At 46.7% G+C, this 27,821-nt stretch overlaps 2 protein-coding genes and 2 pseudogenes across 4 annotated transcripts in view; all 4 read right to left on the bottom strand.

The window, feature by feature from the left end:
- Nucleotides 1–779: 779 nt before the first annotated feature.
- On the bottom strand, nucleotides 780–1,716 carry LOC309637784 (deoxyuridine 5'-triphosphate nucleotidohydrolase, mitochondrial pseudogene; annotated as a pseudogene). The gene has a single exon. The product of its transcript is annotated as a deoxyuridine 5'-triphosphate nucleotidohydrolase, mitochondrial pseudogene (transcript).
- Nucleotides 1,717–5,630: 3,914 nt separating this feature from the next.
- SLC22A13 (solute carrier family 22 member 13) lies at nucleotides 5,631–11,540 on the bottom strand. The gene is given in 12 exon segments (XM_082413013.1): nucleotides 5,631–5,846; nucleotides 6,412–6,520; nucleotides 6,682–6,709; nucleotides 6,711–6,825; nucleotides 6,827–6,895; nucleotides 7,100–7,194; nucleotides 7,281–7,401; nucleotides 7,567–7,585; nucleotides 7,588–7,609; nucleotides 7,613–7,734; nucleotides 7,963–8,117; nucleotides 8,364–11,540. Coding segments are annotated over 12 exon segments (1,173 nt in total). The 5' UTR covers nucleotides 8,483–11,540; the 3' UTR covers nucleotides 5,631–5,647.
- Nucleotides 11,541–13,555: 2,015 nt separating this feature from the next.
- The window catches only part of OXSR1 (oxidative stress responsive kinase 1), a 96,690-nt gene continuing 82,424 nt past the window's right edge, over nucleotides 13,556–27,821 (bottom strand). Inside the window, exons 13-18 of the mRNA XM_082412908.1 lie at nucleotides 23,671–23,805; nucleotides 21,343–21,407; nucleotides 19,323–19,375; nucleotides 17,586–17,654; nucleotides 16,666–16,730; nucleotides 13,556–16,269 (exon numbers count right to left, since the gene is read on the bottom strand). Coding sequence (XP_082269034.1) covers nucleotides 16,195–16,269; nucleotides 16,666–16,730; nucleotides 17,586–17,654; nucleotides 19,323–19,375; nucleotides 21,343–21,407; nucleotides 23,671–23,805 — 462 coding nt within the window. The 3' untranslated portion in view covers nucleotides 13,556–16,194. The remainder of the gene's footprint in view (nucleotides 16,270–16,665; nucleotides 16,731–17,585; nucleotides 17,655–19,322; nucleotides 19,376–21,342; nucleotides 21,408–23,670; nucleotides 23,806–27,821) is intronic.
- Nucleotides 23,814–26,843, bottom strand: LOC309637777 (protein phosphatase 1 regulatory subunit 14B pseudogene; annotated as a pseudogene). Its single transcript has one exon. The product of its transcript is annotated as a protein phosphatase 1 regulatory subunit 14B pseudogene (transcript).

Here is a 27,821-nt window from a genome sequence, read left to right as displayed (position 1 = left end):
GACCTGTGTGTAAAATAGTTATAAAACTTACAGAAATACGTTAAAAAGAAAAATTAATGGAGAGATATCTAATGGTCATGAATAAAAGTTGTCAATTTTTCCCCATGTTGATCTGTAGATTCAGTACAAATCCAGTCAAAATCCAAAAGGTATTTTTTTGTGAATTTGTCAAGATAACTCTAAAATTACTATGGAAGAACAAAGGGCATGAACACCTAAGACAATTCTGAAGAATAATAAGGAGGAATGATTTGTCCTGCCAAACATGAGAATCTATTATAAAGTTATATTCATTAAAGACAAGGTGGTCTCAATGCAGGAATAGCTAAATAGCCCAGAAATAGATTTGTGCAAACAATTTTTTTAAATATTTATTTTATTTTATTTATTTTGGCTGCACCGGGTCTTAGTTGCGGCACACGGGATCTTCGTTGTGATATGCGGGATCTTTTTTTTCTGACTTTTTAAAAAAAAATTAATTAATTAATTAATTAATTAATTTTTGGCTGTGTTGGGTCTTCGTTTCTGTGTGACGGCTTTCTCTAGTTGTGGCGAGCGGGGGCCACTCTTCATCGCGGTGCGCGGGCCTCTCACTATCGCGGCCTCTCTTGTTGCGGAGCACAGGCTCCAGACGCGCAGGCTCAGTAGTTGTGGCTCACGGGCCCAGTTGCTCCCCGGCATGTGGGATCCTCCCAGACCAGGGCTCGAACCCGTGTCCCTACACTGGCAGGCAGACTCTCAACCACTGCGCCACCAGGGAAGCCCAATATGCGGGATCTTTAGTTGCGGCATGCAGGCTTCTTAGTTGTGGCAGGCGGACCCTTAGTTGCAGCACGCATGAGGGATCTAGTTCCCCGACCAGGGCTGAAACCCGGGCCCCCTGCACTTGGAGCGCGAAGTCTTACCCACTGGACCACCAGGGAAGTCCCAAACAAATCTTGATGTATGAGAGACAGACTTGCATGACAGGTCAGTAAATGAAAAAAAATTAACATTGGTTCCTGTCTCACACCATAAACAAAAATTTCAGCCCTATTAAGGACCTAAATTTAAAGAACAAAACTTTTATTAGAAAATATATGGAATATATTTTTGACTTCACGTGAAAAATGATTTTTTTTTCTTTTTTTTTTCACTTTAAGCAAAGTCTTTCTTTTCAAGGAACATTTTCTCATTTTCTGTTCTTGGCATACATTTTAAATTCTTACCAGTAGAACCAAAACCTCCTGAACCCCTTAACAGTGTCATCTAAAACTTGAACTTTCTCTATTTCTGGGTAAAAAAAATCTGTTCACAAATGAGCTGTGCAATTTCATCACACTTTTTTACTTCAAACTTTTCTTTGCCACAATTAAATAGTACAACACCAACATTTCCTCTATAACCTTCATCTATGACGCCACCTTCTACATCTATGAAGTGTTTTGCAGCCAACCTAGAACATGGAGCTACTCTCTCATAGCACCCAGAAGGAAGAGGTATCTGAATGTCGGTTTTCACAAGGGCTTTCTCCATAGGTGGTACTGTGCAATCATAGGCACTGTACAGGTCAGAGCCCGCGGTGCGTGTAGACCCCTTGGTCTGGGCGGCAGTGTGCTTCGAAAGCTGGGCAAAGTGGAGCAGTATGCTGCCCTCCTGTGCAAGCCAGGCCACCTTGCTGGGGGAGACGACTTGAGTTTCCTGAGAGCAGGGCATGGCAGGGCAGAATGTGAGCATAAGAGGGAGCAGGGTGAACCAAAAAAGGATTTCTTGATCAGGACACAAAAGCTATGCTATTCTATGCTAACCATAAAATTTTAAATTATAGGGCTTCCCTGGTGGCACAGTGGTTAAGAATATGCCTGCCAATGCAAGGGACACGGGTTCGAGCCCTGGCCCGGGAAGATCCCACATGCCGCGGAGCAACTAAGCCCGTGCACCACAACTACTGAGCCTGAGCTCTAGAGCCCGCAAGCCACAACTACTGAAGCCCGTGCTCCTAGAGCCCATGCTCCGCAGCAAGAGAAGCCACTGCAATGAGAAGCCTGCGCACCACAACGAGGAGTAGCCCCCGCTCACCGCAACTAGAGAAAGCCCGCGCACAGCAACGAAGACCCAACACAGCCAATAAATAAATAAATTAATTAATTAATTAATTAAAAAAAATTTTTTTGATTATAAATTTGACTACTCAAAAATGAAAATCATAGAGTTAAACACAACTGGGAGAATATATTGAAAAACTTGTATTACTGGGGAGAAAAAGGATCAAGAATATGTAAAGAAGCCACAGATCAATAATAAAAAGACAATAGGAAAATGACAAAAGACATGAATGGGCATTGCAAGAAGAGGAAATTTAAACAAACATATGAGGAGATGTTCAACCTCTTTAATAATGAGGGAAATGCAAATCAAGACCATAATTTACACTCATTTGCTTAAGAAACTTATGAAATCTGACAATACCCAGTATCTAACTTTTATACATTTCTGGCAGGCTTATTCATAGTTCCACTTTGGAAAACAATTTGGCATTGTCTTATAGAGCTGAATATCCCCACACATTATGACCCAGCAATTCTACTCCCAGTTACATACTCTGGGCAAACATTTGTACATATGATCCAAGAAGAGTACCAAAACATTCACGACAACACACCTCAAATGTGAAGAAAAAAAAAAAAAAAAGAGCCCAAATGCCCCAACAGCAGAGGAATGGATAAACTGTGGTATATTTATCTAGTGGAATGCAATACAGCAATGAAAATGCATAAACTTCAGTTACATCTTTTAAGACTTGACCAGCCATTGCTGGCTTTGAAGATACAAGGAACTGTGAGCTAAGGAATTGTGGGCAGCCTTTGGAGGCTGGAACAGGCAAGGAAATAAATTCCCCTGTGACACCTGATTTTAGCTTAGTGAGACCCATTTTGGCCTTCTGACCTGCAGGACTATAAGGTAATAAATCTGTGTTGTTTAAAGCCGCTAAGTTTGTGACAATATGTTACAACAGCAACAGAAAACTAGTACAGTGTGCATGTGTGTAAGTTTGGAGGGGGTGTCACAGGATAGAGGAGACTTCCCAGGCAGAGAGGGAGAGAGAGAGGGAAGGAAGAAGGAAGAGAGGGAGAGAGGGAAGGAGGGAAACTTTGCTTTGCTCACAGAGATTTGGCTTTTGGGCCCGGAGCCAGCTTCCCCGGCCGGGTCCCCTTCAGTGCCCCCCACAGCATCACCTGAATCCCCACAGGGGCCTGACAGTCTGCAAGGCCCTGGAGCCCTTGTTCCCAAGGGAACCACCCTGCCAGGTGGACAGGCCCCAGGCAATTGGTTCTCAATGTAGAAAGCGGAAACTAAGGCCTGGGACAGGAAGGTATAACCAGGAGCAGCCCCCCTTCTGAGGGCAGGAAATGGCCAGATGCCACACCTGAGAACTCACGCTTCCCGGGAGGACAGCCCGCTCCTTCCACAGACTCCCCACAGCCGAACAGGCCCTGTCCACGTCTGCGCTGAGAATGCGGCCGCACAGTTGCCAGGTGTCATCATAATTGCCACCCTCCACACACTCCCAGTCCCTTCTCCCTGGAGACAGGACCACAAGCCAGGCCCAGCCAGACCCTTGGAAGCAGAACCCTTGGGTTCCATGGTGTCTGGGGAGCAGTGTCACAATGGGGCGGGGAGGTCCTGGGTGGGGTGGGATGCGGAGGAACAGCATTCCACTCCTGGGGCACAAGTGGCCACAGGCTCTAGGAACTGAAGGGGCAAGGCAGGCTGGGAAAACCTCCTCGTGAGCCAGCCCCATGCCTCCGTGCAGACTGTTCCCAGCACCTGGAGCACCCGCCTCCCCATCAGGGCTCCACCTCCACTGAGGGAAATCCTCCCATCCTTCCAGACTCAACGTGCCCGCCCCCGTCCCCAGGCCTGAAGAGGAGGGATGGAGAGAGTAAGAGGAGGAACAGGCCCTCCACTCAGCTGCTCCCAGATCCCACCCGGGGCAGGAGGGAGTGCAGGTTAAAGACTTCTTGGTGGGAAGTTTGGGGAGCGGCAGGAGGATGGCTTTTCCTTTCTCTGAGAGGAGGAGGAGAAGCTATCCGGTAGGGGGTAGAAGGATGGGAGGCAGGCAGAGTGGAGCTTAGAAATAGCCACTGGTGAGAGTTGGAAAACGAGCTGACTTGAAAAGCTGGTAGGAATACGAGGTGCTGCTAAAGACCCAGTTGGTGCTGGTGACCATGGATTCATAGATCAGACTTGTCGGGAGTGTGACTCTCTCTAGCCGTGACCAGCAGTTGGGGTGCAGGAAGAGAGAAAGCAGACACTCGGGCTCATGTGCTGCTATGGTTTTGCTAGCTGGACTCTTCTGTAAGGGAGGCCAGCATAAGAGAGACTACGTGGGGATCCGCACAGGGCAGGGGGGGGCGGGGTAGGGGCGGCAGCCAAGAGGTGAAGAGGGGTCCCAAGGGGTCAGTTGCAGGCACATTGCTCATACTAAGGACCAACGCAGAGGTCCCGGGATGATCGCTGAGAACCCCCGAATATTCTTGTGGGAAACCTACTTTTAGGAGCCTGCCAGGGCCACTGAATGATGATTAACCACTGCAAGCCCAGAAGAACTACCACCAGTGGCCACCAGGTAAGAAGACTTCTGCCCCTTTCCCTCACCCTGCATGGGCCCTGAAGGAGCCAGAGAAGCAGAGCATGAAAGGGAGGAGTGGCCTGGAGAGGAACTGGACCAACATCCTCCCTCTCCCCGCCACTGGTCCCTGAGTGCAGGACAGGGGAAGGAGAATCTTTGAAGAGAAGGTAAGACTGAAGCTTCGATTCTGACTGAATCAGTCCCCTCTCAGCTGGATCAAGTGCCCTGTGGGTCCCACCTTATCCACGGGCCTAGCCCAGCCATTGGAGGAACCACAACCTTCCCTTCATCCACAGCTTTTCCTTCACCTGCCTGGATGAGTCCAGAACTTTAAGTGTTTTTCTCTTCCTACTCTCACCTACTTGGAGAGGCCCTACCCAGCTGTTCTGTTTTTGCCTTGACTGTGTTTTCAGGGCAGGGGGACCTCAGATGGAGGGGATCTGAGGAGCCATATCCCCACAAGACTGTCAGAGAACAAGTTAAGCCCAAGACACGTCCAAGACTCTAAGTCAGAACAGGGTATTGGGCGTGGGGCTCTGGGGATGAGAAAGGTTTTTGAAAGGAGGGAGGCCTGTCTCAGATGCTTCTGGGATTGGGCTGGGCAGTGGCTGGCTGGCTGGCTCTGGGGCCAGCTCCTGGGGTGCTGCCTCCGTCAGCAAGGTGGTCATGCTCACAGGTCCAGCTGTTCCCAGGGGAGTGTTCAGGCAGCTCTCTGCTGCTTCTGGTCTGGCTTCAGAGACACACTCAGAGGTACGTGCTGCTCTAAAGGCCACCCCGGGCCAGAAGTACTTCCTGAGGCCTCGGAATCCTTTTCCGAGGGCACTGCGTTCAGAGAGCTGGAGGAAGCAGAAGGCTGTCATTGGCTGCTTAGGAATTCATCCCGTGTTACAGTTCCTCGCCATCCCCTCCCCAAAGTAGGGGAATCGTGAGGATGCCATATGGGCCTCTATGCAACAATGGACAAATGGTGAAGTAGATGCCTTCTGGGATGGGGTCACTGATATGAGGTCCTGGGTTTCAGAGAGACCAAGCACCTCACTGTGGGCAGGACTCCTGCTCCAGGTCGTCGATGGTGTCCTTCAGGGTCTGGCCACGTGTCTCTGGCAGCAGGGCACAGAGTAAGCCAGCCCCGATGGGGAGGCTGCCGTAGATGAGCATAGGGAGGGCCGTGTGGTACTCACCCAGCAGGATTACGAGTGGCTTGAGGATGCCCACCAGCCCCATGCCCGTCTGCCCGCGCAAAGGTGAGTGCAAGCCGAGAAGACCCGGCCTCCGCTGGGCCACAGCTCCACCCCAGCTCACCTCCCTGGAAGCACCCCAACCTCTCATCTGGTCTCCACAGGCCTGCAGAGTCTCCAGGCCTGTGCGGTCCAGCCAGCCTTCCTGCCCCCTCCTCCTGCACCTCCCCTAGTCCTACTGTGTGGCCTGCTTTTGCCACCTCCAGGCCTCTCCGTCTGCCTGCTGTACTCCTGCTCCCCTATCGAGTCTCAGGTCAAAGGCTGCACCTCCTGACCACCTCCCATCCCCACCGGAGTCTTCCTTCTGAGCCATTCATCAAACTTGGGACTTACTCCATTTTCCAGTCCTGACAAGGCCAGGGTGTGGCCCCTCCTGTATCTGCCCTCCACTGCTCTCCTCTGCTCTCCACTGACCCCATCCAGCCTTGGACCCCATCCAGCACTGCTGCCCCAGAGCCAGCTCTGTAAGCTCATTGGGGAACAGCAGTAAGGGCAGAGGAGGGATGGCCAAAATCAGGGTCTCAGGAGCAGAGGAACAGGAGTTGAACCTGCAGTCCTCACCTGATGACAGTGGGGAAGAGCTCAGCAGAGTACACGTAGGAGATGGTAAATCCGGCCGCCGTGGCAACCTTCCCCACCAGGGCCATCACAGTGCCCACCACGGGTAGAACTGGTGGAGGCTGCCCAGCCCCATCACCTGGGCCCTGCCCCTGCCCTGTCCTCCCAAACCCCTCACCCCTTTTGCACCCAACCTTCAGAGAAGCCCTCACTCCTGAAAAGGAAACAACAGGCCTTGGCAGCAGGTTGGGGTGGGGAGGCCAGCCCTGGTACCTGCCGGGACAAAGATGATGGTGATAATGCATGACGCCACCCAGAACCCGAGTCCCCAACTGGCTCCACTTGAGGCCCAACCGCTCCACCACGAAGATGCTGGAGTAGCGGGTGGGTACCTCAACTTCTCTGAAGATTAACTGTCAGGTAGATATCCAGGCCAAAGTCCCCCACCTTGAGGCCCAGGCCGAAGTATTCCAGGCTGTCTGGAATACTTCAGGAGAGTTCAGGAGTCCCTGTCACTGCTGGGTGATGAGACACCATCACGCTCAGAAAGAGAGATTGCTTTGGCCAGAAGTCACAACAGGAGACAGGAGCACAGCCAGCAGGAGACCCAGTGGTGCCCAGACAGCCACCATCCACAGAGACATGGCAGCCCTTTAGTTTGGGCCTCAGGGAGGGCTGTGGGCCCACTTACCAGACATAGAAGAGAATCAGGGTCACCTTCCAGAGCTGGGGGTGTTGGAACAGATCCAGGGCATTCCCCGTGGGGCCGGTCTTCTCTGGGACCATCTGGGAGGCAGGTGCAGACTGAGGCGCCAGGCAGGCCGGGCTGTGTGGTCAGATGAGGGCAGGGCTGGCCCAGCTACTGCAAGTACCTGGCTCAGGAGCTCGGGGGAGAGTTTTCGCTTGTTGACCGAGGCCACCCTCTGGATCGGTTGTTTAGCCTCCTCTACCCTCCCCCGGGTCGGGAGCCACCGTGCAGTTTCCGGCAGAGCCCTGTAGGTCGGGCTGTGACCCTGGGGCCTGGACCTGGGCCTCCCCACTCCCCCAGGGCCTCCCCGCTGTCCCAGTGCACACTGACCCCACAGGCTCGCTCTCCCAGACACCTCTCTGGACACATAGCCAACCGAGGGGCAGCTTGCCTGGGAAGTATCTCCTCACCAGAAGTAAAGGAAGAGCGGAAGACAGGTGCAGCGCCAGCCGTCTAGAAGAGCCTCCAGCTCTGGACGCCATGGGTGAGTCCTGCGAGGGCCATCTGCCCCATGGAGAAGGTGCACTGGGCCAGGACCGCAGCCCGAGTTCTCCGCCAGGGCCCCACCCACTCTGCAACTGTGAGAACACAGAGTCCGAGGCTGGCCCGGACCCTGCCCTCTCACTCCCTGCCATTGCTACACGCCACCAGGTCAGGGGCTGTGGTCCTGGCCCGGTACAGGGAGTGCTGGTACCATCACGTTAGGTGCAGGTAGTTGAGTGGGCCCCACAGGCAGCATGGGAGCGTGGCCACCCAGACCCCAAGGCCTCGCTCTGCGGCTGATGGCACGGGGCCCAGATACCCACGTAGGGTGATGCTGCTGAAGTTATATCCAACGACGGCCGTGGCCACAGCAAAGTGCAGGGCCGTGTAGAGCTCAAAGCCGGGCACAAAGGCTGCGGCCATGCCAAGGATGGCGAAGAGTAGCAGCTGCACCAGGATAGTGGCCTTGCGGCCAATCCTGGGGTAAGAAAGGGGCAGGTTGAGGAGGGAATCTGTCTGAGGGGAAGGAGGGAGACCCAGTCCCCAGCCCTGCCCTGGGTGCTCTGTCTGCGGGAGGGTGCAGGGCCCCACCTGGGAGCCCCATTGTGGGGAGACAGGGCCTTACCTGGAGACCAGTGAGAGGGGCACGTGGTGGGGAGGAACTAGATCCTGGGCCAGGAACCCAAGAGCGTGCTGGGTTGGGGGAGCTGGTCAAGGTTCTTACCAGTCACAGAGGGGCCCGAAGGTGAGCGCCCCAATGAGAAGCCTAGCCAGGTACACCGACTGGGAGGTCTCCTTCGGATGCTTCCGGCCACAGACCAGGTTAAGCTGAGGCAGACACATGCAGATGTGAGTCTAGGGGCAGCTAGGGCGAGTCCTTTACCAGCCAGCCCACCCACCACAAACCTCTCAGGACAGAAGTGGGGCAGGCAAGGCATCCCAGGGCACCAGCGTGAACTCAGGGTGCAAAACACGATACTTAGAAGTGTAAAGGGAAATACTGTGACACTCAACATCTGCTTCATATCAAACTACCGGCTCCAGATGGTTCACGTCATTTTTTTCAGTGACATCATATCTGTGTGAAGTTGTGTTTTTGGCAGTTACTATGAAAAAAAGCAAGCACCATGTGAAACTCAATGTGGAACAGAAAATGAAGGTGGCGGGGTTCAAGGATCAAGACGTTTTGCAGTTCCCAAGACATCCTATTAGGAAGTAACTGCACGTTAGGATGAAATAAAAGTGTCTTCTTTTGATTCGTGTGTATTTTTTTTTAAACAGCTACTGAGTTATTAGTACATAAATCCTTCTTGTTTGTTTTTTGTTTTTTGTCATTGTTGTTGTTTTTGGCTGCACTACGTGGCATGTGGGATCTCAGCGGGATCATGTGGGATCCTTTAGAGCAGGGATCGAACCCGTGCCCCCTGCATTGGAAGCATGGAGTTTTAACCACTGGACCGCCAGGGAAGTCCCCCATCTTAAACTGTTTGGAACAAATTACTTAATACATGAAACTTTTAGGTATTTTTTTGGCCTGCAGATGCCATGTAAAATTATTGACCCACTAAGAATGTACAGTTGGGGAACCTCTGACAGTCATTAACTGCTTCTTCCTAACAAATGGGGCCTCTTTCCCACAACCATGGCACCCCTGTGACCTGCTTGGGCCTTTCCAACTTTTCCCAACTGGCTGCAAAAGCCCCCTGAAACTCTCATCATTCACAGGCAGTCAGAATCCTAAGGAGCCCTCACACACTCCTTGAGGAAAGAGATTAGGATGGAGTAATGTGCAGGCCTGCACACACGTGGACACACACACACTTACACACACACACACACATACACACACGATGTGAGGGGGACAACCCACCTGGAGACTCACAGAGAGAACTTGACAGACTGGGAAACCAAGTGATGAAAATATGGGTGTCCATACAAGTCTGTACACTTGTCTACTGCAATGAGCACATAACAATAAGTGCATGTGACTGATATTCCCCACCTCCGTCTGTGGGTCCCTTGGTCTCCACCACTGATTCACTGTGATCCGCAGTCTGCTCCTTCTATCCCCCTGGCCTCTATTTCTGCATCCGTGTATGAGGAAAGCTTGAACTAGGTGCTAAGGATTCTTCCATTTCTTGGTGTAGGATTCTAAAACACAGATAGATAAATGATGAGGAGATGCTGATAGAAGAGTGAAACTCAACCAAAGACCTCCCATAGTTGTAACTATGATCCCCAAATGCCACTGGCTTCGCTGCACTCCCAAGTCCCCCGATCTTAATTTCTTGATTAACTTACTTGTTCCCCTAACCCTCCCCCCGACCCCACCAGTCTGCCTAAGGCTCCCCATGATGCTTCAGAGCCTAAAACTGGCTCCCTCCTTTGAGGGAGTCCTCCCAGGAATACTGTAACCCCAGGGACCTGTGGTCTCACTGACCTGGGAGGATGAGCTCAAAGGAGCAGTATGTGCTGCTCTCTGGCGTCCCCGAGCAGTCTGGTCACATCCACTGTCCTCTAGGAGACTGCAGGGCAGGACGGGGCTGCCTCTGGCCCTTCAGGGAGAGCCTACAGCCTGTCTCTCTCCTCTTCCCCTCCTTGTACCTGCCTTCAGTAAAGGGCAAAACTAAGACCAAAGAGAGGTGTAACGGGAGGGTTCTAACCACTGGAGCTAAGTTGAATGGACACACATCCCTGGCAATCAACTGTCCACGGGGTAGAGGGCGGTGTTTGTGTGTATGGTGGGGGGAGGGGAAGGTACCCCCCCAAACATCACCTACAGGGATGCACTGGATGGTGTCTCAAATCTCTTCCAAATTTGAGAACGACTCTAGTAGATAAAAACAGGGGATAGGAGTTCTCGTTTCTGGTCCAGGATGTAAACAGCTTGGAAATTGTCACTCTTTTCTAGCAGGTAAAAAGCTGAACAAACTGAAAACTCAACAACTCTTCTGTCAGAGAAGTGAGGTCACAGGGCCAACTGCTATCCCTTGAATTGGAGCTAGACAGGTAAATACAGAAAACTATAACTTCTTGGAGCAGAAATCCACAAACTCAAACTTCCACAGGAACCAGTATCACAGTAGGAAAATCTGACTGTAATTGACAGACTGTTTGGGGGCTCAGGGTAGATAAGGTGAGAACAGCCAACACAGTGTTGGAGAAGCACAGAGATGCAGGACTGAGAATACCTGACTTCAACCTTGACTATAAAGTACTCAGGGCTGTGTGATATTGGCAAAAGATTACACACATAAATCAATGGAACAGAATAGAGAGCCCAGAAAGAAACTCACAGATTCAACTGATCTTTGACAAAAGAGCAAAGGCAATACAATACAACAAATGGTGCTGGAACAACTAGACACAATAAAGTGAATTTGTTTGTTTCCTAGTGCATATAAAAGTTATGCTTAGGGACTTTCCTGGTGGCTCAGCGGTTAAGAATCCACCTGCCAATGCAGGGACACGGGTTCGAGCCCTGGTCAGAAGATCCCACATGCCGCGGAGCAACTAAGCCTGTGTGCCACAATTACTGAGCCTGCGCTCTAAAGCCCGCGAGCCACAACTACTGAGCCCGTGTGCCACAACTACTGAGCCTGCACTCTAAAGCCCGCGAGCCACAACTACTGAGCCCGTGTGCCACAACTACTGAAGCCAGCGCGCCTAGAGCCTGTGCTCCACAACAAGAAAAGCCACCGCAATGAGAAGCCCGTGCACGGCAACGAACAGCGGCCCCCCCTCGCTGCAACCAGAGAAAGCCCGCGTGCAGCAACAAAGACCCAACACAGCCAAAATATAAATAAATAAAGTTTTTTAAAAGTTATGTTTATACTGTAGTCTCCTAAGTGTGCAATAGTATTCTAAGAAAACAATGTACATACCTTAATTTAAAAGTACTTTATTGCTAAAATATGCTAACCATCATCTGACAACAAAGGGTTGCCACAAACCGTCAATTTATAAAAAAAAAAAAAAAGCAATAATTGTGAAGCAGAAATAAAGCAAACTGCAATAAAACGAAGTCTGCCTGTATACAAAGAACACTTAAAACTCAGCAATAAGAGAACAACCTGATTAAAAGTGGGCAAAAGACCTAAACAGATACCTCGCCAAAGAATATGTACAAATGGCAAAGAAGCATATGAAAAGATGCTCAACACACTGTCATCAGAGAATTACAAATTAAAATGAGATACCACTGCACACCTAGTAGAATGGCCCAAATCTAAAACAGTGACAACGCCAAGTGCCAGCAAGCACGTGGAGCAACAGGGACTCTCATTCACTGGTGGGAATGCAAAACGGTACAGCCACTTTGGAAGACGGTAGGTGGTTTCCTAAAAAACTAGACCTACTTTTACCATACAATCTGGCATTGGGCTCCTTGGTATTTACACAAAGGAGTCGAAACATACCCACATAAAAACCTGCACACAGATCTAGAGCAGCTTTATTCATAACTGTCAAAACTTGGACACAGCCAGTAAGTGAATGGATTAATAAACTGTGGTATATCCAGACACGGAATATTAGCACTAAAAAGAAATGAGCCATCAAGTCACAAAAAGACATGGAGAGACCTTAAATGCATATTACTGTGTGAAAGAAGCAGTTTTGAAAAGGCTACATATTGTATGATTCTAACTATATGACATTCTGGAAAAAGCAAAACTTTGGAGGCGCTGAAAGGATCAGTGGTTTCCAGGGACTAGCGGGGAGGGAGGGACGAACAAGAAGGGTACAGAGGAGTTTTGGGCGGTGAGACCATTCTCTATGAGACCCTAACGATGGGTACATACCACTGTGCATTTGTCCAAACCCATAAAATATACAACAGCAAGAGTGAACCCAAATGCATACTATGGACTTCGGGTGACAACGAAGTGCCAGTGTAGGTTTATTGATTGTAACACATGTACCACTGCAGTGCAGGATGCCGACAGTGGGAGAGGCTGTGCGTGTGTGTGGGGTCTGGGGGTATATGGGAACTCTGTGTACTTTTCTGTTCAATTTTGCTGTGAAACTAAAACTGCGCTAAAAAAATAAAGTCTACTTTAAAAAAGAGGAAAACAAAACATGTGGGGTAGATGAGCTGACCCACAGGAGGAATCCATGAACTGTTGCACTGAGCATTGCTACTACGAATAGGCAGAGGTGAGGAATCTGGCTTCTGGACGAGACTGGATCTTGCTAGAGATTATGGGCAAGTGGAGAGGCTGTGTTTACTCCTGCCCCTGCTCTTACCCCCACACGCATCATGGTCACTTCTGAGCAGCCAGCACCTCCTCTCCGTCCCCACAATACTCAGAGTCCGCTCTTACAACCTGCTTATCTTGAAAGCAAATTCAAGCAGCTACGATACCATCAATTCCAAGGTCCCAGGACCTGAGGCCTGAGTTACGGGGACCCACACAAAAGCAGTCCTGTCATGGCTCAAAGACCACCTTCTGTTGGGAAGGAGTTATGATCAGGGAGGTTACTTATCCAGGAGGTGGAGGAATACAGAGGGGCCTAGAATCTTACATGAAACCTCACCCTTTCAATATCAAAGCCAAATGGGAACAAGTTCAGGCCTGCTCTGAACTTTCCACAACGGATTCCCAAGGGCTTGAATCTGGCATCTTTCCCCCGCCCAATAGCATGAGCAGAATTAAACAGAAAAGATCAATGCAAAGAGTTCCTTATCCCACCCTATCAAATTTCCTTGGGCAGATCTCTCTCTCTTTTGGGATTTCAGTTTCCCCACTTGGTTTTAAGCTCTTCTAATTTGTAGACTAATACACTTTTTAGGGAAAAGTGCACCTTGGCTTTTCTCTATTCGCATGAAAAATTAAAGTTAGTAGTGACCTCCTGACCCACTTCCCACTGCCCCCACCAACAGTCACCAAAGTGAAGCATCCTTACACCACCACAGACAATTTATTCTTTATTGATTAAAAATGAATGAAACATGCAGCAAAGTACAAAGTCAAAAAAATAAAAATAAAAATAAAAGGGAGGGGGAAGTCAAATATTTTACATCTTCCATAATCTAGCGTACATCGTAAGGAGGAACCTCCATTTATGGATACACCATTATTCTGTCCTCCAGATTATTAGAGTGTCAGCTGGCTCTAGGATTTGGTTCACAACTTAAGCAAAAAACCCAAACAAATCCATTAGTCATTCAGAAAGACCATACATTTCACAAATAGCATTGGCACATGTTACCTTGTGCTAAGTTAGTCCCTCCCCCAGGGACCAGGGAATCCTGGGGATCCAGGGAGAGAGGTGTATCCTGAATCGCCCCTCCTGGGAAGGAGCAAGACTGCTCACTAGGTCATGTGCTGTCTCACCTGCAAAGTTTCTGTTCACTCATTTTTTTTCAGCATCACTGCACAAGCCAGCAAAGGGAGTCCACCATACATCAAGCAGAAGAAGAAATAACACTGCCCTGGGGCTTGGTGTCTGACTCCTAATTCCCAGCAGGGCAAAAGATGAATGGAAAAGAAAGAGAAAGCCCCAGCCCACTTCTACTGTCATGCCTGTCCCACTGCGGTTCAAAGGTAATGGCCGGCTGGAGAAATTGAACAGGGAGATGGGCTGCTGCTTACTTCCAGCTTGGGCTCTCGACCACCTCCAAATAAAAGCTAGAATAGAGTGATGCCACCACCCTTTGGATTCAGAAATAAGTAGACTATGATGGGCTTATCTGAAACCAAAACACAGACTCTAAGGTAAGCCACTAGTCTTGTGCCAAAAGGGACACTACATTTTTTCATAACTTATTCCTACCTTCCTGTCCTTGTTCCCCCAACCCTCTTCTAAAAAAACAAAGAAAGAAAAAAAAAAAGGAAAAAGAAAAGCTAAATATTTGTCCAGTAAGCCGATCAATCTTTTCTGTCTCCAGGCTCAGCAGGCTCCCTCCTTTTACCAATCCTGCTGGGACCTTGGGCTTTGGTGTCCGATCCTCTGATCTACTTTCCTCCCAACCCCCATCCCAAAGCATCCCCTCGCTTCCTCTCCAACACCCATCCCTTTCCCAACATGCCTTTGTATCCAGGGCAGGTGAAGAAAGCCCATGACTAAAACTACAAGCTCAGAATGAAACAAAAACTATAATAAGTTAGTTGTGGACAAAGCTTTCAGAAGTGCTCTAAGAGAAAACTAGGTAAAGCAATCCTTTTATTCACAGACCAACAATGCTGGAAAGGGCTCGAGTGATTCTATGAAGATGGGTCAAAGCCCATCTCTGTGTGTCATTTTAAGGCCAGACTGAGGATCCCTTTCATTTACAAACCTTGTTAGGGCTGTCTGCAGTTAGACAAAGGCTGACTGTGAAACAGTAGGGAAAAAAAAAATCAACGCCACTGATGATTCACATATTGCATTATGGTGCTCTTTTTTAAACCTAAAGAATAATTTATATTATTTCTGTAGAAAATCAAATGAACACTGTCTACTCAAAAATCCTAAAAGTCACGGCACATGTGGTTTCACTTTCCATCTTGGGTCAGGTTCAGCACACAGGGACCCCCTCCAAAGGGTCAGTGCAGGAGAGGGGGCAGAAGGCAGGCCTCTCTGGCCCAGTGTGAGTCTCCTTTATTGCTGTAGAAATCTCAGCCTTGCATTTCCTCATGATTTGGAGGCCAGGCAAATTGATTTTCATGGGGGGATCAAGGAACAGTTTTTCTTCAATTGTTTTAAGATCTGAAAATAAATACTTCCGCAATGATATGAGTTATGATTTTTCCTGTTCAAAAACCACTGCTGGGGAAATTCTCCTTTACAAGCCATTACTTGATCTTTTCTCTAAAAACAGTCCAAAGTTCCACTTTGAAGGATCCGATGGCTGAAGTTCGATTACAGTCAGATGTTTTGCACCAGCTGAAGTTAAGGCTAGCAACCCTTTCTGGAGGGAGTAATGAAGAGGGGTGCCTGAGAGCAGCTTCAGCAAAACGCTTAGAAACATGATGAACAAAACAAGAACACAGTTTAGGTTGCCTCCATCTGAGGCTGTGCTTCTTCCTAACAAAGGTTGTTGGAATTCACATCGGATACCAAAAAAAAAAAAAAAAAAACCCCACTAAATTAAATTCTCTGGGCTTCAGCTAAACAACCAACTTTTAATTGCTACTTCAGTGGTAAAGGGATATCCCAAGATGCCCAAATCCTGTCAGGTGCGGGAGAACAAGCAGGATGAGGAAGCCCAAGATAGCTGCTACTTTCCACCCAGCGCCATCACTGGAGTAAGGCAAGATGAGCTGATACACCTCCCTCCTGGGCCTTGAGGCACCCGGGCCACTTCTCAGATGGAGGAAGACAGGGGACACGTGCAGTAAGTTTACTAACGGAACTCTTTAAAGGGATGCTGGCCACTGGTGATCCAACTTTTCTTTCCCTGTGGGAAAAAGGGGGAATGATGGCAGGAAAAACATAAAGAAAGACCTCTAAAGCTCTTAGCTGGGAGGTTTGTTGCTGGGTTCTTTGGCAGTAGTGAGTTTAGGCCAACAGAAGCAACAGAGATACACATGTGTGGAATCTCCTTAGGCCACCTCTTCCAGGGCTGTGTTTTAGCTGATGCTGAGCTGGGCAAATCCTATTAGTTTACCATCATCAGGAATATCCGAGCCTTCGACACCAGATGCCTAAGAACCAAACAAAATGAGAAGCTGTGGCTATTTATAAACAAAATTGCAGGCAGCAATTAAAACTGACATGGGGACTGTGGGAAAGAGGGCAGTGGGGGACAGGTCCCTGGGATACAAACAGGAGGCAGATAAAGGTGTAGGTGGAGTCTGGGTACAAAGGCAGAGTCAGATTGACCAGCAATCTCTCTTGAGGATAAATAGTCAAGGGCCTCGGGTAGGAGGCTTCCTGAGAGGGAGAGGGGAAGGGAGGCCAATGAAGGGAGGTATCAGCCCAGGGCATGGGGAGGTTAAACAAATACAATCCACCAGACTTAAATATTCTCATCACTCAGGGAATATGGAAGCTGGTGTGTAAAAAGTGAGATGGTTTAACAAAGAGGAAGGGATGAATACCAGTTTGAAAGTGACAGATCGATTTGACTGGGGTTCTTCCACAATTTTCTGCAAATTAGCTGCCACTGTAATCATACAGAGAAAGTAATGACAAGCTAAGTAAATGCACATTTCAACCACATTTTAACAACTTAAATGGTAGTTCACAATCTTCTATGTACAATCAAAATGGAAGCAGAAAGATAAATTGCTCCCTAAACACAACGTGTTTTTAAAAGCAACTCCAAGTAGCACAAATAAATCTTATCATTGTCAAATTAACTTTCTTTTAACTTAGGAAAGACACTGGGGTGAAAGAGGTATGATTTGCCTATTCATGGGCCAGAAAGCCCTAGACTGGGAATCAGCCAACTATGGCCTTCAGCCTGTTTCTGTTCTGCCTGTGAGCCAAGAAGAGTGTAAAAACAGAGACTGTACATGGTCCACAAAGCCTAAACTATTTACTTTACTATCTGGCCCTTTAAAACTCTGCTGACTTGTCCTAGGCAATGGTCTTTTCCTTCAGTAAAATGTACCTATGGCCCGACTGTGCCTTTTCTTACTTCCTGCTTTTTTTAGGACTAAATCTGTAATGATTTTTGCTTAACTCTTAGCTCCAAAAGGATAGCGTTCATTCTCCAAAATGGATTAGATATGGCCAAGCTTACTCTAACCTGTAACTTTTGTCATCATTTCTACGATCTTCCAGAGACCTGGGTAAGTTTTCACTCATTATCATCGGGGGTCACAAAGCAAACTCAGAAGTGAGATTTTCTTTTTTGCAAGGAAGGAACTGTCCCCCAATACCTGTTATTTCCTCAAAGCCAAGAACCATTCCAAGAACCATTAGACCTACTCAGTGGAATCAAAGCCTGATTTTCTAGATCCTAAGTATACAAGCAGAGAGACGGGGACACAAAGGCAGAGCACAAAGTAGTTACCTATTACTAAATCCCTTCCATCGACGAGGCCAGCAGAAATGAGTTCCTGAGAGACACCCTCTGCTGTATCTGCAAGGACAAAGAAGAAGGTGCTCTGTTTCTTGTGCATGCATGTCCCTGCTAACATTCAGAGCGGGTGCTGGCATAGCCAGACCGAAGCTAGCTGTTAAATCCACAGAACCAGGATGGCGGGGGGGACTTCCTCCACATAAAGGTTTTTCCTACCACCAGGATTATCTCAAGTGAGGGACTATTACAGGTCTAGGTAGAGGGCGGAACCTGTATCACCCAGATGGCAAATATCAGCTCAATGTAAAGATCACGTTCTAAATGATGGTGTACTTTAGATGGGTTCTTGCCTTTGTCGGAAGAGCACCTGATAGTGATGCTGCAGAAGAAACTACTAGTCTGAGGGCAACCCTGGACGCCAGCCCTGTGAGCTCTGAGACGTGATGATGAGTGTCTAACATCTCCAGGGCTAATAAAGCAGAATAGTTTAGTCCCAATTAAATCTCTCTTTTTTTTTTTTTTGGGCCACACCATGCGGACTGTGGGATCTTAGTTCCCCGGCTGGGGATTGAACGCGTGCCCCCGGCAGTGAAAGCACGGAGTCCTAACCACTGGATCGCCAGGGAATTGCCCCCACGAGTCTTAAGAAAACAAACTGTAATCTCTTCTCTTTGGGGGTCATACTCCCAGTTTTTTTTGGGTTTTGTTTTTTTTGCTAAAATAATTTTCTTTTTTATTCTGGTGGGTTTTCCTTCATATCTAATTATTATAGGTTGTACTGTCTGAGCAATGGGTATATAACTAGAAACTAAAAAGATGAGGACAGAGTACCATCAATTAACCTCATCTCCAACTGACTCCTTCCCGAGGCCTGAACACCGATCCCCTCAGAGGGAACGGGAGGACCTCTGGGGAGGGGCTGTGCACATACATTTGCCAAAGACCAGCTATTTGAATGAGTACCTTAAAATGTGACTCTGTCTGGCTTTAAAAAGGAAAACAGACGCATCTCTGTACATGGGCATTTGTTCTCTGCATTTGAGTGAACTGCTCATGATACCGAGACAGCAGGAAGACTAAGCGTGGCACACAGGACAGATACCAGCTGGCTGCGGGCCACTTCCCAAATACGAATCCTGAGTAACCAAGGCAAGAAAGGAAATAAGCCTTGTCCCTGGGAGAAGTTCACGGCCAGAAACTGCATGACAGGGCTCAGCTTTCGCTGGGAGGGAGGGGACTGGAAGCCTTACTGCTTCTTTATTGTCACGGAGGACAACCACGTTCGGTGTTAAGAGCAGGAACTCTGCGTGCCGATAGATCTGAGTTTGAATTCCAGCTACACCTCTTCTCAGCTGTGGGAACTGCAACCAGTTAATTCACTTTCTCTAAGCCTTGATTTCATCATCTATGCAGTGGGGACAATAATCTTTCCTTAGGGGGCAGTTTTGAGAATTTAATGAGATACTGCTTAGCACAATGTCTGCCATACAGTAAGCAGTAAATTAGAGCTATATTCAGTACTCTTTGTATTATACTAGGTTTTCTAAATGAGGTAGTAGTAAATAAACTGCATTTTAATTTTATTCATATGCCCCCCAAAACCTTTAGGCCAGGAACATTTTTATCACCCTTTAAGAGGAAAAATATCTAGAGAACAGAAACTTCACACACATTTCCTTAAAATGACAAATGAGCAGTTATTTTATTTTCAGTGTTTTGATACCTCACCTCTCCCAGGAGTAAATTCGAATCGAATATCATTTAGTTCCTTTTTTGAATTCCTATGAAAGAAAACAAAATGTATAAAATAAATTTCTGAATTTATGCATTCAGGGTCTGCCTACATATATCAGGAAAGCTATGCCAAGAGAAAGATCTTTCTGTCCCATAGACTGTATGATTTGTCCTAATGAGCTCACACTGAGGGCTCAGAGCAAACAACTCAGAGTGATCATCTAATTGTTCTACAACCCTTTTAATTTATGTCCTTCACTGGTCAATATATGCCCATGCCCATCCTTATTCCCACTAAGATGATCATATTAGACTAAGGGGAACATCTGTATGAGCACAGGGAGGTGTGATTAACATGATACAGGATGCCCTTTTCTCCCTTATCCCCACTCCTACCCCCCACACCCCTATGCCTAGGAGAGTACCTTGCCCACCACTGGTATCAGTCTGACTAGACTCATAGAATGAAACACATGATGCTCCCCCAAATTCCACAGGGGTTCAGAGGAGAAGGATAAAGAACATACAGATTGGGATAATGAGGAAAAACTTTAGAAGTAGTTTTTTAGATAGAACTTAATGGATAGGAAGGATTTGGGCAGGCAGAGAAGATGGGGAAAGAAATGGGGCCCATACTGGCAGCTGAGTTAATACAAGGCTCCAGAGATTAAAATGTGACTGGTGAAGGATAGTTACAGAGATTGCACACCACACCAAGCACTGAGATTAACTAAGCTCCCTGGAGGTTCTGGTTAAAGATGGAGAAATTAGAATATTATGTATAAAGGCAGACATGAGTGATTACTTAGGACCCAAATCCATTTTATCTAAACAGTTCAGGGAGCTTAGGTCTATCTGACACATACTTGATGTTACTGAAATTGTGCTTAAAATATAGTTATCCAAATCCAACACATCCTGCCCCACAGTGATTTTCTCCCTCACGTTGCCTCTCTGCACTTGTCTACACAGACTTACCCTTCTGCATGTCTACTACTGAAACTTGTTTTTAGCTATGCTAAGTACATAATACAAATCAACTTCCAACATAGACTTGATTATTGCATTTCATTTTCTCTTTTTCTCAGTATCTTAGCACAATAGCTAATAGTGCTGTACTTAGTCTGCTTAATATGTAATTGTTCCATCTATTCTTTCTGAAAGCTGAATAAAATTAAGGTCAAGTGTTCATTATCACTTTAGTCATGTGACTGTCATGCCAAGCACAAACACCTTCAAAGATAACAATATGCTAAACTGAACTGTCTAGTCATTTAACTTCAAAGTCTTCATCAGTGAGAATAAGAATCTAGCCTCCTCTTCCATAAACAAGTCTGGAACACAGTCCACTAAAAACCACCCTTCAAAAAGCTAACTATAAAGCAGAAACTAACACACCATTGTAAAGCAATTATACTCCAATAAAGATGTTAAAAAAAAAAAAAAAAAAAGCTAACTACATCACTTACAAGTATCCTCTCCCCTCCTGGAGCACATGTAAATAGAATTGTTATACTCTCTACTAACTGCTGTAAGTTTTCAAAACAAAATTTTGAAGAGACACAAATAATATTCTTTGTGTACAGTTAAAATAGGATGAGATTACCAAAACACTGTATTAATTCAGAACTATTTGAGTCCAGGTATACAGAGTAGGCTTCTATAAAGAAAAGGTAACCAAATCTGCTTTCTTCACATTTATGGCATAATTTCATTACTCTTAGTGGTAAAATCAAAACATTCCCCAAACAGTCTTGCTGCCTCTACTCTAATTATGGTCATACTGAGAAGATGACTAGGAACTCACAAGTGGAAGGAGGAATGAGTCAACGGTAATTCAGATCCTCACACTACTGCTATTATTTCTGAGGGAAACAATACACCCACAAGCAAACACACACAATCCTATCCAGTTACTCTCAGGCATGAAGTACTAGAAGGAGGAGTAACTTTCAAATAGAAATCAGCATATTCAGAGTATTCAGAAAACAACAACAACAAAATGTCTACTTACCGTAATCTTAGTACTAGACTGATTGGGATCTTGGTTTCTTGTGAACCTGCTCCTGAAGGCAGAGCCTAAAAAAGCATTGAAAGGTATAAAGTCATTGCCTGGACTATTAAGCGTGGAGGTCACTAATGCCCATCTGCAGAAGAATCATCCACTTGGCACCAATTTTCTTCATCTCCAGGTGTGGCCATCCTAGTCCCTAGGACACTCCCTGCTGTGGGAGGACATGTACCACAAGGCAGCAACAAGAGCTGAATGTCAAACATAACGAGAAAGATAATTCTCAAACCCACACGAAATTCCACACACAGCCACATTTCAATTTTGTATTTTTCAGACCTCTCTTCCCTTATATAAGCGTGAAGAACATGAAGCTGGGTTTTTCCCTCTAAAAAATCTGCCAGTGGCAACACATCTGCCAGTAAGGTCTAAATTGGCTACCCCTCACGAAACCACCCTCCCTGGAGGTTCCAGATCTTTTATTTATTTTTATTTAAAAAAATGTTTTATTTTATTTATTTGGTTGCGCTGGCTCCTTAGTTGTGGCATGCGAACTCTTAGCTGCGGCATGCATGTGGGACCTAGTTCCCTGACCAGGGATTGAACCTGGGCCCCCTGCATTGGGAGCACGGAGTCTTAACCACTGTGCCACCAGGGAAGTCCCTCCACATCTTCTAATGACTAAACTAATCCTCTCTGAAAACCATACAGCTGTCCCTTGCTGTACAGAGAATATACATTCTATTTAAGCCGTTTATAAAACAAATCCAATCTTTCCATCAGTTTTCACAAGACAACTGTATCTTTTCCCATATGATGGGCAGAAATGGAAAACTTAGGCAAAGAAAAGGTTAAATGAAGTTAGAATGTGACTAACTGGAAGAGCTCAGAGCAGTGATCTCCAAAGGCAGAGCACCACTGGGATGCAGATGCAAACATCTGAACTTCTATTTTTGTTTCTTCCCACCTGAATTTTAGGAAAAAATAAAATAAAATAAAAACACCTCTACTATTTCATAAATGAATAGACTCTGAAACCCTTACTCTCACCATGGAGCATAGGGTCACGTGTTCAGACGGTACCACAGTTTCCCAAGGGAAGAGTAGGGGCTACACAGCAGGGGTGGGGGCAGCTCTCAGGGGGGCCTTCATTCCCTCCGTGGTTTTCAGTGCACTCTGATTTAATGAAGTTTGTGTGTGCCTGATTGTGTGGATTCACAGATTACATGACCACATTTTAGTAAAATCAACCTTCACAAAATTGACAGGTATCTTAGAGCAATGCAGGAAAACCCTGGCTGGGAGACAGTATTAACAAAGATGACGGAAGAGCTAAAAATGCTCCTAGTGCCAGCGGCATTCTGAAGTTAAACATAATAAGGATCGAATAAAAAGCTGACAAGACACGGCCGCTCTTCTCGTTCTGTCCACGCAGCATTCTCAGGAGAGGTCCTCCCTGCATCGGGCACATGAGCATGTCTTGCCCGGCCCTCTGTGGCACCTCCAGAGCACTCCAGCTAGTCTCTCAGGTGCCCGAGGCCCAGAGGTGCCGTCTCCCGTGAGCAGCTCTCTTGGGGGGTTGAGACGGTAAGGGAGGCCCGCTTGTCCCTCTGGTGGGGCCAGGTGTGGCCTGGTCCCGGTGTCCTCCCCGAGTGCCGAGGGGACTGACTTGGTCGGGCTAGTGCCATGTGATCCCCCTTCGCCGGGGATGCAGGCAGGCGTGGGTGCGATCGTGGTGGGCCGGGCCGTGAGAAGGGGGTTGTCACACTTTTCAGACAAGCTGAGGCAGCACAGGCTTTGCCGGACCGCCAACGTTCCTACGCTTACCCGTCCCACACCCTGCTGCCGCCCAAGCGGGGACGGGGGATGGGGGACGATGCACCCTGGGTGAGACAGCCTTCCCCAGCAATCCGAGAGGGTGAGGGAGAGGGACAGGGAGCGGGAGCAGGAGCCGTGGGGCACCAGACCCCCCAGCGCCGTCCCTCCTGAGTGCAGGAGCCGCGGGGGCATTGAGCCGCCTCAGTGGGCAGAACCCCTCGCCTTCGCGTGAGGAGAAAAAAAGCTGACAAGAAATTACCACCGCCCTCCCACAACTTTTGCTGTTTAAAATATTTCCATCATTAACTTATTTCGTTGCTTAATGAAACCTGTGTGATCTTTGTTAAACTCTCTTATCTGCATACATTTAAAACCGTGAAAACAGATTTCTAACTTGTTTCAAAATCTACCAGGACATCACCCTCATGGCACCAGGCGGCGGTCCACGTTAGCCTCCGCCCTCTTCCTCCACCCGGAAGGCTGACCACGAAAGAAAGCACATCCCTGCTGTACCTGAGGCTCCGCGGGGGGCGGCAGGGAGACTTGAGTTGGCTGTGCAGTCATCTGCCCAGCTGGCTGAGGTAGATGAGCAGAAATCTGTTCTGGAACTTGGAGTAAAGTACCCACAGGATCAGTTGTTGAAAACAGCTGTAACAAAAACACACACACAGTGCTGCTTAAGCTGAGAGGAAAGGGAGGCGGGCCTGCTGACAGGCAAGCAGTGCCGCAGAGAGACTTTTTAAAGTAGTCCTTGTGTAGTGAACCAGCCCATCTCTACATCCCCAAGACACCTATTTCAAATGGAAGTCAAATATTTCTATGCTTTTTCAGTTAATTAATTAATTAATCTATTTATTTAGTTTTGGCTGCGTTGGGTCTTTGTTGCTGCGTGTGGGCTTTCTCTGGTTGCAGTGAGCGGGGGGCTACTCTTTGTTGCGGTGCGCGGGCTTCTCATTGTGGTGGCTTCTCTTGTTGCGGAGCACAGGGCTTTAGGCGCGCGGGCTTCAGCAGTTGCGGCATGTGGGCTCAGTAGTTGTGGCTCGCCAGCTCTAGAGCGCAGGGTCAGTAGTTGTGGCGCACGGGCTTAGCTGCTCTGCGGCATGTGGGATCTTCCCGACCAGGTCTCGAATCCGCGTCCCCTGCATTGGCAGGCGGATTCTTAACCACTGTACCACCAGGGAAGTCCCGCTTTTTTGTTTTTAAGAAATTTTGAGGTGTAATTTACGTCCCATGAAATTCACTGGTATTGTTGTTACCAGCTTGTGGGGGGGCAGCGTTTGTCCTGTGGGAGCCACCGTTCACCTGGGTCGAGGACCCTTACTTCTTCTGGGCTGTGCTCAGCTTCTGCGTGCCTCGCATCTTGTCCCGCAGGCCAGAGACGGAGGCCTCAGTGGGTTTGTGACAGTCAACCAGCAGCTCCGTGACCCTGGCAGCTCGGGTATCAGCACTCTCAATGTCCAGGAGTTCATCCACGTCAATCTCCAGTTCTGGGATCTCTTCTTCCTGGCAGTCGTGGAGGTGAGTGAGCTGCTCCAGGATCCACTCCTCCAGGTTGAGGCGCCTCCGTAGCTCCTCGCGGTCCTACTTGACCGTGACCTTCCCTTGGCACCTCACTGGGCCCTCGTCGTCCGCACCGCCTGGGCCCTCGCCTGCAGCCCCAGGGGGGTTCTGAAAGTAGATGCGGGGCCCTGGGCCACCACTCCCCGGTCCAGGGTCCCGAGCCGCCAACGCCGCACCCCCTGCGGGGCCGCTGTCCGCCATGGCGGCCGCCAGGGCCAAGTGCGTGCGTTGGGCCCCTCCCTGCGCCGCCACCTCTGGGACGCCCGCCGGCTGGCTCGGCCACTGGCTCAGGTTAGCTCGTGAGCTCGTCTCCGCATGGCTCCGTGGCGAAGGCGGCGGCGGCCTACAACTCAAGTGATTTTTAGAGAATTTATACTTCTGTAACATCCCTACAATCTGGTTTTAGAACACTTCCATCAACTTTTCCCGTGCCCATTCACAGTTAACTCCTGCTCCCTCACCCAGCCCTAGGCAACCACTGATCTACTTTCTGCCTCTATCAATTTGCCTTTTGTGGACATTTCATGTAAACCACATTTTACAATATGCACTCTTTTTGTGTCTGGCTTCTTTAACTTAGTTTTTGAGTCAGTCATGTTGTAACAAATATCAGTAGTCCACTTTTTTTTCCTTCTTCAGAATAGTAGTTCTTTGTGTCCTATTTTTAAATACATCTATCTATTCTATCCCCTTTGACCAGCAAAATAGCACCTACAAAATGCAGATTTAGTATATAGTATGAAATTATAAAAATGACATTTTTCTATGTTGGGGACCTTCCATTCCTTATAAAGAAAGAAAATCAACCAATGGTTCCTTAACATATCTGCAATGCTTTTCAAAATGGATGTGCAGCTTTATAACATAGACATTAAACATTAACATATAACATAGACATTAAACATTATTTTGCATGTTTGAAAATTTTACAAATTTTAGTTATGTAATGGGGAAGAAAGACTGATGTTGAGTACAAAATCAAGTTAAACATACTCAAAATTATAAGGTAATGGGGAAAACAATATCAATGTAATGGCCAAAATTTAGAGTTAAAAGAGGAAAAAAATTAGAAGGGCAATGAGAGGTCTAATAGCTGTTATCATATAAGCAAAACAAGGAGACAAGGAAGAAAAATTTTGTGTTTACTTAGCTTCACATAAAGGAAACCAAAAGTTAGTCACTGGTTCCAGTTTTTGATAGAAAAACAGAACTTTAAGATTAGTTTTGAAAATGCTTAAAACTATTAGCACTATTTCAAAAAGACAGTTAGCTTCCAAATTGCATGCACATATATGTATACCTATAATCAAGACAGAAAGGTTATACAAAACAAAGTAATGAGAGGATGTGAAGAGATTGGAACCTTGTGCATTGCAGGTGGGAATGTAAAATAGTACAGCTGTTATGGAAAACAGTATGATAGTTCCTCAAAAAATTAAAAATAGAATTACTATATAATCCAACAATTCCCTTCTGGGTATAGACCCAAAAGAATTGAAAGCAGGGACTCAAACAGTTATTTGTGTGGCCATGTTCATAGCAGCATTATTCACAATAGCCAAAAAGTAGAAGAAACCCAAATGTCCATTGACAGATAAATGGTTAAACAAATGTGGTTCACACACACACACAAATATGGAATATTATCCAGCCTTAAAAGGGAAGGAAAGAGGAAATTCTGATACATGTTACACAGATGAACCTTGAGGGCATTATGTAAGTGAAACACACAAGTCAGAAAAGGACAAATATTGTATGATTCCACTTTTATGAGGTACCTAGAGTAGTCAAATTCAGAGACAGAAAATAGAATGGATGTTGCTAGGAGCTGGGGGTAGGAGAGAATAGGGAGTTATTGCTTAATGGGTACAGAGCTGGTTTTGCAAGATGAAAAGAACTCTGGAGATGGATGGTGGGGATGGTTGCACAACAGTGTGAATGTACTTAATGTCAGTGAACTGCACACTAAAAATGGTTAAGATGGTTAATTTTATGTTATGTGTATTTTATCATAATTTAAAAAACAACAACAAAGTTATGAGCATGAGACTATGACTATAAGCATGTACAAGTTCATGTGGAGAGGCTATTGAGGCAAAGGAACAAGGAGGAGACTAAAAAGAGTAACTCTGAAAAAAAAAAAAAAAAAAAAAGAGTAACTCTGGGTAATATGTAAAATACCCTTCCATTCAATTTTTGAGAAACTAGGAATTAGTCAAGATAGGTTAAGTTAGAGCGTAACAAATAATCTTAAATTCTCAGTAAATTACAAGAACAAAAGTTATTACTTTTTTGAAAAAATTTTGCTTGTTCTAGAATTTTTTTCCTTTTTTAAAAAACGAAGTATCATTCATTGACTTACAATATTATATTAGCTTCAGGTGTACAACATAGCAATTGGTATTTTTATATATTAAAAAATGATCACTACAATAAATCTAGTTACCATCTGTCACATACAAGGTTATTACAATATTATTGATTGTATTCCCTATGCTGTACATCATATCCCCATGACTTATTTATTTTATAACTGGAAGTTTGTACCTCTTAATCTCCCCCACCTATTTCACAATTCCCCTCACGCCCCTCCCCTTTGGCAACCACCAGTTTGTTCTCTGTATCTATGAGACTGTTTCTGTTTTATGTTTGTTCATTTGTTGTTTTTCAGATTCCACATATAAGTGACATCATATGGTATTTGTCTTTCTCTGACTTATTTCACTTAGCATAATACCCTCAAGGTCCATCCATGTTGTTGCAAATGGCAAGATTTCATTCCTTCTTTGACTAATACTTCTTTCTTTTTTTAAAAAAAAATTTTATTTATTTATTTGGCTGCCCTGGGTCTTAGTTGTGGCATGTGTGATCCTCAGTTGTGGCATGTGAACTCTTGGTTGCGGTATGTGGGATCTTAGTTCCCCAACCAGGGATCGAACCTGGGCCCCCTGTATTGGGAGTGCAGAGACCCGGCCACTGGACCATCAGGGAAGTCCCTGACTGAGTAATATTTCATTGTGTATATATACATATATATCATATATTCTTTATCCATTCATCTACTGATGGATACTTAGGTTGCTTCCATATCTTAGCTACTGTAA

This window comes from Balaenoptera physalus, assembly GCF_965194825.1.
Source record: "Balaenoptera physalus genome assembly, chromosome: 11".
Classification (NCBI taxonomy): domain Eukaryota; kingdom Metazoa; phylum Chordata; class Mammalia; order Artiodactyla; family Balaenopteridae; genus Balaenoptera; species Balaenoptera physalus.
The sequence above is the reverse complement of the archived record's forward strand: the minus strand, read 5'-3'. Positions and strand labels throughout refer to the sequence as shown.